This window comes from Nerophis ophidion, linkage group LG06 (assembly GCF_033978795.1).
Source record: "Nerophis ophidion isolate RoL-2023_Sa linkage group LG06, RoL_Noph_v1.0, whole genome shotgun sequence".
NCBI lineage: Eukaryota > Metazoa > Chordata > Actinopteri > Syngnathiformes > Syngnathidae > Nerophis > Nerophis ophidion.
In genome coordinates this window covers 32,241,492-32,251,699 of record NC_084616.1, presented here as the reverse complement: position 1 = coordinate 32,251,699, position 10,208 = coordinate 32,241,492, and the positions used below count along the sequence as shown (strand labels likewise).

Genomic DNA, 10,208 nt, shown 5'->3' with positions numbered 1-10,208 from the left:
GTAACACCATAATGATCAACAATAAAATACTGTAGCGCAGGAGGCCTAAACATTCATTAAAAAAAGGCAGAGGATTTATTTGATAAGTATATTTAATCTTTTTGGCCATTGTAACATTATACACAGTTTAAACAGTAACGCTGTGTTTGAATATAGGAAAATAAAAACATTACTTTAATCAAGTGATTCCTCGGCTTACCACTAGATGGCGCCAGAGTACCTGTGTTTGAGAGTCACTGACTTCGAACATTTAAAAAGATGTCAGAATGTCTTTAATGTGATCCTGACAATAAAACAGTTTTTTTTGTCCAACGATATTTATTTTTTATTTACACAAGCAGATAAATAACTTGTGATTAATCATGATTAATCCAAATTCAATTGTGTGCTTAATCTGATTAAAAATGTATCATTTGACAGCATTAGTATAACGCTTATTTTCTGATTAAAGGTCCAAATCCCAGTCAGTTTGGAAAGTAACATGTACACTATTAATAATTAAAAATATAATTAAACATTTCAACACTAAATGATTTCCAGGACAACCAATGTCGGTAAATTTTTATTTAATTCATCAACTTGTTGATTCATTAAGTACACATTTTTGTAGTCTTTACATCTGTGTGGAAATGTTACTTTTTATTTATTTAAAACACCCAATATTCCATCATACATGAAGAAATATGAAGGCATTTAAAACAATTTAAATAATCCAGACTGCCTTCACAAAAGGCTCTTAACATTACTTTACCATGAATTGATTAACGTGGACCCCGACTTAAATAGGTTGAAAAACTTATTCGGGTGTTATCATTTAGGGGTCAATTGTACGGAATATGTACTGTACTGTGCAATCTACTAATAAAAGTCTTAATCAATCAATTAGAGATTTTTGAAGGGCTTTATGAATAGAGTTGGTATGGTCATACTTTTGAATCCTGCCAGGTAGTGTAAGGGCAGACAGATGTTTGCACATTGCACAAAAACAATGTTATAATAGTGCAAAAAGTGAGTTTGCGTTCCCTAGTCTGTACTGTACCTGCAAAGGAGGCATAGTCTGTTTGTGGAGCTTCATGGACGTGTTTCAGCACATGTGACGTGTCCTTTACAGCTGCAGGATGCATAAACATGGCCGTGTGACCTTTACACATTTGAGTCAGCCTCAGGTAGTTCGGATGGATGTTGGACATGAGCAGAGGGACTGCTGGGAACAGGACGCCTCTTCCTCCTCACAGCCGGATCTGGCCGCTGTGCTTCCTGGGGGGCCTCGGTCTGGGTGTGAGGAGGCGGCGTGGGGACGGGCCGAGTCTTTCTAACAGTGCGTTGCTTTAGGAGAGCCCGAGCTACGCCCTCGATGTCCTCCAGAGTGGTGTGTACGTCCTCAGGATCCTGCTTCACAATACGCATCTTTTACTATTCATCTGATAAAGGTCATTTCACAGAGAAGAGATGATTTTTACCTCCGGGACAAGTTGCCCAGCAGCACTATGGGAGCTGCCGCTTGGACTGTCGCTGAGCCTTGTTGGATCATAAGGGAACTGCGAAGAAAAAGTTTGCTTTACATACGTTGTAAGTCAGGGCATTATTTGACCATTTGAACAGGAACCCCAATCAGAACCAGAACTGCACCCTGACCTTAAAAGACCCATAATAATAATCACTGAATGGAGAACTGGGGGTGGGAATAAATAAGTTATCTTCTTCCCACTCCCTTTCAGAAAAAAATGGTTCATCGTGCTTATATACTGTACATTACTTTTTGCATTACATTAATTTATATTATTACGTGTTGTCAACATTGTACTTTTTTTTTTAACGTCATTGCCTGATATAAATCAATGAATGAAAAAAATTAATAGCGTCCAGAACACAAACATTTCACTAACAAGTTCTCTTTATGTATTTATTGCTCCTAAAATTAATCTGGCAGTTATAACCATTAGTTTTTCAGTAATTCCACGACATAGTGAATTGGCAAACAGCTAAAATTATACACAAAGCAAACTACAATCTGCTACCTAAGAACGTACAACAATTCTTCTGAACAAAAGTGGAGGAATATAATCTTATATATATATATACACAAACCCCGTTTCCATATGAGTTGGGAAATTGTGTTAGATGTAAATATAAACAGAATACAATGATTTGCAAATCATTTTCAACCCATATTCACTTGAATATGCAACAAAGACAACATATTTGATGTTCAAACTGATAAACATTTTTTTTTGCAAATAATTATTAACTTAAGAATTTGATGCCAGCAACACGTGACAAAGAAGTTGGGAAAGGTGGCAATAAATACTGATAAAGTTAAGGAATGCTCATCAAACACTTATTTGGAACATCCCACAGGTGTGCAGGCTAATTGGGAACAGGTGGGTGCCATGATTGGGTGTAAAAACAGCTTCCCAAAAAATGCTCAGTCTTTCACAAGAAATGATGGGGCGAGGTACACCCCTTTGTCCACAACTGCGTGAGCAAATAGTCAAACAGTTTAAGAACAACATTTCTCAAAGTGCAATTGAAAGAAATTTAGGGATTTCAACATCTACAGTCCATAATATCATCAAAAGGTTCAGAGAATCTGGAGAAGTCCCTCCACGTAAGCTGGAAAACAACATTGAATGACCGTGACCTTCGATCCCTTAGACGGCACTGTATCAAAAACCACATCAATCTCTAAAGGATATCACCACATGGGCTCAGGAACACTTCAGAAAACCACTGTCACTAAATACAGTTGGTCGCTACATCTGTAAGTGCAAGTTAAAGCTCTACTATGCAAAGCGAAAGCCATTTATCAACAACATCCAAACACGCCCCCGGCTTCTCTGGGCCTGAGATCATCTAAGATGGACTGATGCAAAGTGGAAAAGTGTTCTGTGGTCTGATGAGTTCAAATTGTTTTTGGAAATATTCGACATTGTGTCATCCGGACTAAAGGGGAAGCAAACCATCCAGACTGTTATCGACGCAAAGTTCAAAAGCCAGCATCTGTGATGGTATGGGGGTGCATTAGTGTCCAAGACATGGGTAACTTACACATCTGTGAAGGCACCATTTAGGCTGAAAGGTACATACAGGTTTTGGAACAACAAATGCTGCCATCTAAGCGCCGTCTCTTTCATGGACGCCCATGCTTATTTCAGCAAAACAATGCCAAGCCACATTCAGCACGTGTTACAACAGCGTGGCTTCGTAAAAAAAAGAGTGCGGGTACTTTCCTGGCCTGCCTGCAGTCCAGACCTGTCTCCCATCGAAAATATGTGGCGCATTATGAAGCGTAAAATACGACAGCGGAGACACCGGACTGTTGAACGACTGAAGCTCTGCATAAAACAAGAACGGGAAAGAATTCCACTTTCAAAGCTTCAACAATTAGTTTCCTCAGTTCCCAAACGTTTATTGAGTGTTGTTAAAAGAAAAGGTGATGTAACACAGTGGTGAACATGCCCTTTCCCAACTACTTTGGAACATGTTGCAGCCATGAAATTCAAAGTTAATTATTTGCACAAAAAAAAAAAAAAAGTTTATGAGTTTGAACATCAAATATCTTGTCTTTGTAGTGCATTCAACTGAATATGGGTTGGAAAGGATTTGCAAATCATTGTATTCCGTTTATATTTACATCTAACACAATTTCCCAACTCATAAGGAAACAGAGTTTGTATGTGTGTGTACAGATAGATAGATAGATAGATAGATAAATAGATAGATAGATAGATAGATAGATAGATAGATAGATAGATAGATAGATAGATAGATAGATAGATAGATAGATAGATAGATAGATAGATAGATAGATAGATAGATAGATAGATAGATAGATAGATAGATAGATAGATAGATATTCCAGCCCCCAGTCACATTTTTTCTCACTAAATTTGGTTCTCGAGTTAAAACAACTGCCCAGGCCCGACCTAAATGCATCAATTACATTTATTTTATCAGCTCCGTAAGTCCTCTAGCAGCTATAAAATTATAAAAGGATGTTGCTGTAGAGACTATACGTCTAATATGTTTTATATCTGACCATCCAAAATGTTGACACACACTTAGGACGGATAAGTTTGTCTGCGAGCACTGACCCTGCAGCCGTGTGTGAAACTGTCAGTCTGCATGTCCTTCTGACACGTGCTAAATAAAACGTAAAACAGTGCTCCCAAATGAGTGTTGATGAATCACATTGAGCGTGCTGAATAATTATATTTTGCATTTGGTATTGTGGGCGTTTTGATGATCAGCATATATTTTGCATATTGATGAAGACAGAGACACAAAGTGGACTGCACGGATTATTCTGCTCACTTAACAGACACAATCCACTTTGCACACATTAGGTAGATCAGCTTAGCACCCTTCAGTAATTCAGGCAGATACGAGGCAAAATGAAACAGCTTCCAGTCTTCTCTAGGTGATGTCACCAGGCTGATGCAGCTTTTACCATGAATTGATTAACGTGGACCCCGACTTAAACAAGTTGAAAAACTTATTCGGGTGTTACCATTTAGTGGTCAATTGTACGGAATATGTACTGTACTGTGCAATCTATTAATAAAAGTTTCAATCAATCAATCAATAAAAGTGGGCGTTTCAAAATGTGCTAAAACTCACCAGTTGGGGACGGCGTGGCACATTTGGGAGAGTGGGTGTGCCAGCAACCTGAGGGTTCCTGGTTCAATCCCCACCTTCTACCAACCTCGTCACATCCGTTGTGTCCTTGAGCAAGACACCCTTGCTCCTAATGGGTCGTGGTTAGGGCCTTGCATGGCAGCTCACGCCATCAGTGTGTGAATGTGTGTGTGAATGGGTGAATGTGGAAATAGTGTCAAAGTACTTTGAGTACCTTGAAGGTAGAAAAGCGCTAAACAAGTATAGTCCATTTACAATTAACATTTAGTTGTGTAGACACCATTTTCACATCCACAGCTATGAAATAAGTGTAATGTTATCAGCATCAGCGGGCCCCTTTAGCTTTACCCGTACTAGCAAATCGAACCTAACGCTATCCATAATCAAAACCCTGAACCCCAAAATACAAGTGAACTCCCCAAATAAAAGTGCACAAATGTACAGTAGTGGGCTCCGCTTCGTTGCATCCATTCTGTGATTTATTTGAAAAAAGTACCTGTGTTCTGTCTGTCCTTACTGTGAAGTTCCAGGAGTTGAGGTTGTCTAAAAGATGGAAGAATTACATTTTATTTAAATCAGTCTTTGACAGTAAAGAGCAAGTGAACATAAAACATCTGGGACCCCTACTTCATTAATGTCAGCCCTCACAATCTGACTTTTTGCAGATTATATTCTGCTCAGCCGAGATACTGCAGGAATTAAAACAATATACTCTTCTAAAGTTAGCTTAGCTTGTAATACAACACTGTTGTTGGTTCGATAAATGTTATATATATATATACATACAGTATAACATTTAACTGTTAGGCATACTTGACATATGCCTAATAGTAGGCATACATCATGTACGAAAATATATCACTTTGAGGTGTAGACTTGCAAAATAAATCATAAAAGGTAGCATGATTAAATGCTAACATTAGTATAGTAACAGTTGGCATGCTTCAAATACAAAATGATTTTGATGTGAGTACCTGTAACACTTGCCAACTATTTTAGCATGCTAATGTTAACATAGATTACATGCTAATGTTATCATGCGTCAAGTACCAAAATATATCATTTGGGATATCTATCCATTCATTCATCCGTCCGTCCGTCCATCCATCCATCCATTTTCTACCTCTTGTCCCTTTGCCAATATGCTGAGATCAGCATGCTAAAGCTAAGTTAGCTTGCGTCAAGTACCAAAATATATGTCTGAAGTGTAAACCTGCAAAATTAGCCCAAAAAGGCGAGCATCAGTTAGCTTGGGCCAGGCACCAAATATATATTAATCTGGGGTGTATATCTGAAGCAATATCTGAAAAAGCTAGAATGCTAACATTAGCTTGTAACAGTAAGTATACGTCAAGTACGAAAATATATTACTCTGAGGTGTAGACTTGCAAAATAAGCCATAAAAGGTAGTATGTTAAAGTTAGCATGATTAAATGCTAACATTAACATACTAACAGCTAACATGCTTTGAGTACAAAATGATTTTGACTTGGATACCTGTAAAAAAAACATAGATGACATGGTAATGTTAGCATGCTAAGTGTTATCATGGGTTAAGTACCAAAATATCTGACTTGGGATGTCTATCCATCCATTTTATACCTTTTGTCCCTTTGCCAACATGCTAAGATCAGCATGCTGAAATTAACAGTTAGCTTGTGTCAAGTACCAAAATATGTCTGAGGTGTATACCTGCAAAATTAGCCCAAAAAGGCGGGCATCAGTTAGCTTGTGTCAAGCACCAAATATATATTAATCTGAGGTGTTTAGTTGAAGCAATACCTGAAAAATCGAGAATGCTAAAATCAGCATGCAAACAGTAGGCATACGTCAAGTATGAAAATATGTCACTCTGAGGCGTAGCCTTGCAAAATAAGCCATAGTATGTAGCATGATTAAATGCTAACATTAGCATACTAACAGTTAGCATGCTTCAAGTTCGAAATTATCTTGATATGTATATCTGTAAAACTTGCCAAAATTTTTAGCATGCTAATGTCAACATAGATTACATGCTAACGCTATCATGCGTCAAGTACCAACATATCCCATTTGGGATGTCTATCCATCCGTCCATTTTCTACCGCTTGTCCCTTTGCCAATATGCTGAGATCACCCATCCATCCATCCATTTTCTACCGCTTATTCCCTTTTTTTTTTGGGGTCGCGGGGGGCGCTGGCGCCTATCTCAGCTACAATCGGGCGGAAGGCGGGGTACACCCTGGACAAGTCGCCACCTCATCGCAGGGCAAACACAGATAGACAGACAACATTCACACTCACATTCACACACTAGGGCCAATTTAGTGTTGCCAATCAACCTATGCTGAGATCAGCATGCTAAAACTAACAGTTAGCATGCTTCAAGTTCGAAATGATTTTGATATGTATATCTGTAAAACTTGCCAAAAATGTTAGCATGCCAATGTTAACATAGGTTACATGCTAATGTTATCATGCGTCAAGTACCAAAATATCTCATTTGGGATGTCTATGCAGTACTTATCCATTTTCTACAGCTTGTCCCTTTGCAAATATGCTGAGATCAGAATGCTAAAGCTAACAGTTAGCTTATGTCAAGGACCAAAATATATGTCTGCAAAATTAGCCCTCCCCCTAGGCTAGCATCAGTTAACTTACATCAAATACCAACATATATTAATCTGAGGTGTATATCTGAAGCAATACCTTAAAAAGCTAAAATGCTAACATTAGCATGCTAACAGTAGGCATACGTAAAGTATGAAAATATGTCACTCTGAGGTGTAGACTTGCAAAATAAGCCATAATAGGTAGCATGATTAAATGCTAACATTAGCATACTAACAGTTAGCATGCTTCAAGTTCGAAATGATTTTGACGTGTATGCCTGTAAAACTTGCCCAAAATTTTAGCACGCTAATTTTAACATAGATTACATGCTAACGTTGTCATGCGTCAAGTACCAACATATCCCATCTGGGATGTCTATCCATCCGTCCATTTTCTACCGCTTGTCCCTTTGCTAATATGCTGAGATCAGCATGCTAAAACTAACAGTTAGCATGCTTCAATTTCGAAATGATTTTGACGTGTATGCCTGTAAAACTTTCCCAAAATTTTAGCATGCTAATTTTAACATAGACTAAATGCTAACGTTGTCATGCGTCAAGTACCAAAATATCTCATTTGGGATGTCTATGCAGTACTTATCCATTTTCTACAGCTTGTCACTTTGCCAATATGCTGAGATCAGCATGCTAAAACTAACAGTTAGCATGCTTCAAGTTCGAAATGATTTTGACGTGTATGCCTGTAAAACTTGCCCAAAATTTTAGCATGCTAATTTTAACATAGACTACATGCTAACGTTGTCATGCGTCAAGTACCAAAATATCTCATTTGGGATGTCTATTCAGTACTTATCCATTTTCTACAGCTTGTCACTTTGCCAATATGCTGAGATCAGCATGCTAAAACTAACAGTTAGCTTGTGTCAAGGACTAAAACATATGTATGCAAAATTAGCCCTCCCCCTAGGCTAGCATCAGTTAACTTACATCAAATACCAACATATATTAATCTGAGGTGTATACCTGAAGGAATAGCTGAAAAAGCTAGCAGGCTAGGGTTAGTATGCTAACATGCTAACATTAGCATGGTCATGCGTGATTGGCAAACATAATGGCCACGGTTAGTTTGAGAACTGTACCTTGCTCTGCATCCTCACTCAGATCTTCTGGACTTCCTTCTCTTTCCAACGGGAAGCTAATAGGTAAGAAGATTATCAGACATGTTCCCGACCGTCTAATCTCTGCGTTGGGTGTGGCTCACTCTGCAAAAGCGTTGTTGTTGGTGTTATTTTTGGGCGTCGTGGTTGGCAAAAGGTCTGCCACGGGCTCGATGGCAGAGGGGATAAGTGCTGACTCGGGGTAGTTTTCCATGAACTTAAGAGGCCTCTGGTTGGTCATTTTTGGGGACTGAGCGTTGGCGTTCTCGGCCAAAAACGACTCCATGCGATTCCCAAACAAGCCGTGGGTACGCTGGAAAGGTATTGGCGTCGTTACTCCATTTTCCCTTCCTGGTTGCCAGCTCACATGCTTCCTCACCTGGTAAATATGCTCTTCTCCAGCATCCTCCATGGCTCTGTCCATCTCTTCCTCGTTCTGCAGGTCTCCAGAAATGGCCCTGTGCATTTCTAAAACGGCTTCATCCTCGATGCTCCTCAGACCGGCCTGGAGGTTTACCCAGAGAAAGAGTTTAATGTGGGATGGAACTACGAAGGAAGATAAGGATCACGGAGGTTTCTTACTTGGATCTCAGGGCCCGAGGCGTTCTTCCGGGAGGGCCGGTAGCCGTAGTATTCTTCCTGATGCTTGAGGAATTTACGCAAATAATCCTGGAGCAGGAAAGTGGCGTAGAATTTTCCGACAGTGACCTCATCATCTGGAAACCAATGCACCATCCTTTATTATTATTGTGTGAACGCTCCAAAGCATTCACACATATGCTTTTCTTCACCAATATTCAGTAACACTTTAGTATGGGGAACATATTAACAAAGACTTAATTAAAGGTTTTTTGGACACTAGGGGAACATATTCTGAGTAACAAAGACTTCAATTAGAGTTATTTGGTTAGGGTTAGAGGGTTAGGGTTGGGGTTAGAGGATTAGGGTTTGAGTTTGAGGGTTAGTGTTAGGGATATGGAGTTAGGATTAGGGCTAGGGTTAGGGTTAGGTTTATGGGGTTAGGACTAGGGTTAGGGATAGGGTTGAGGTTTGGGATGTATAATAAGGCCATGCAGAATAAGGCATTAATAAGTAATTAATAATGACTAATTAAGAGCCAATATGTTACTAATGTTCATGTTAATAAGCAACTAATTAATGGTGAATATGTTCCCCATATTATAGTGTTACCCAAAATGCATGTATTTATTATTGTGTGAATGGTCCAAGTTCTTCTTCTTCTTCTTATCCAAATTTTGGTGCTCCGCCTTCCACATTTTTCACCCGATTCAAACTGTTTCAACTTCAAACTGTTCAGCCTATTTGGGAATCGCAGGCTTTTCCTTGACAAATTCCCCCCCAAAAATCCCAGATTTCCAAGAATTCCAGGTTTTCCGGGACATTTTACCCATTCAAAATGAATTGGCCATCTTTTCAAACTTCGACCATTTCCACCTTTGATTCAAACCACTCTACCTTCAACACATTCCACCATCCTGGAAATTCAAATTTTAATTGTTTCAAGTTCAAAAAAATTCTAGGAATTCCCAGAATTCCCTTATTTTCAAACCCTTTTTTCTGGCGACTACTCCTTCCACAATTTTTAATCCACTTCAACCGTTCTACCTTCAAAACCTTCCTCCTAATCAGGACAAATAGCAATGTTGTCTTTGGAACTGAGAAAAAATCCCGGTTTTCCCGAAATTCCTGGAAATCCTTAAAACCATTTTTAAATTAAAAATGTTGCTATTTCAACATTTCCCAACCGATTTGAAAAATTCCAACAATCACTCATTAAGAACATTCAAGTCTTTTGACATTTTCCCAAAAAAATCCCGCTCTTTCCAAAATTTCCATGAAA

At 38.8% G+C, this 10,208-nt stretch overlaps 1 protein-coding gene across 2 annotated transcripts in view; it reads right to left on the bottom strand.

The window, feature by feature from the left end:
* Nucleotides 1-549: 549 nt before the first annotated feature.
* The window catches only part of LOC133554529 (dihydropyridine-sensitive L-type skeletal muscle calcium channel subunit alpha-1-like), a 55,332-nt gene continuing 45,673 nt past the window's right edge, over nucleotides 550-10,208 (bottom strand). For both annotated transcript variants that reach the window (XM_061903403.1, XM_061903404.1), the window contains 7 exons: nucleotides 8,930-9,063; nucleotides 8,727-8,852; nucleotides 8,452-8,660; nucleotides 8,330-8,385; nucleotides 5,135-5,181; nucleotides 1,461-1,538; nucleotides 550-1,392 (listed from right to left, as the gene is read on the bottom strand). In XM_061903403.1, coding sequence (XP_061759387.1) covers nucleotides 1,144-1,392; nucleotides 1,461-1,538; nucleotides 5,135-5,181; nucleotides 8,330-8,385; nucleotides 8,452-8,660; nucleotides 8,727-8,852; nucleotides 8,930-9,063 — 899 coding nt within the window. In that variant the 3' untranslated portion in view covers nucleotides 550-1,143. The remainder of the gene's footprint in view (nucleotides 1,393-1,460; nucleotides 1,539-5,134; nucleotides 5,182-8,329; nucleotides 8,386-8,451; nucleotides 8,661-8,726; nucleotides 8,853-8,929; nucleotides 9,064-10,208) is intronic.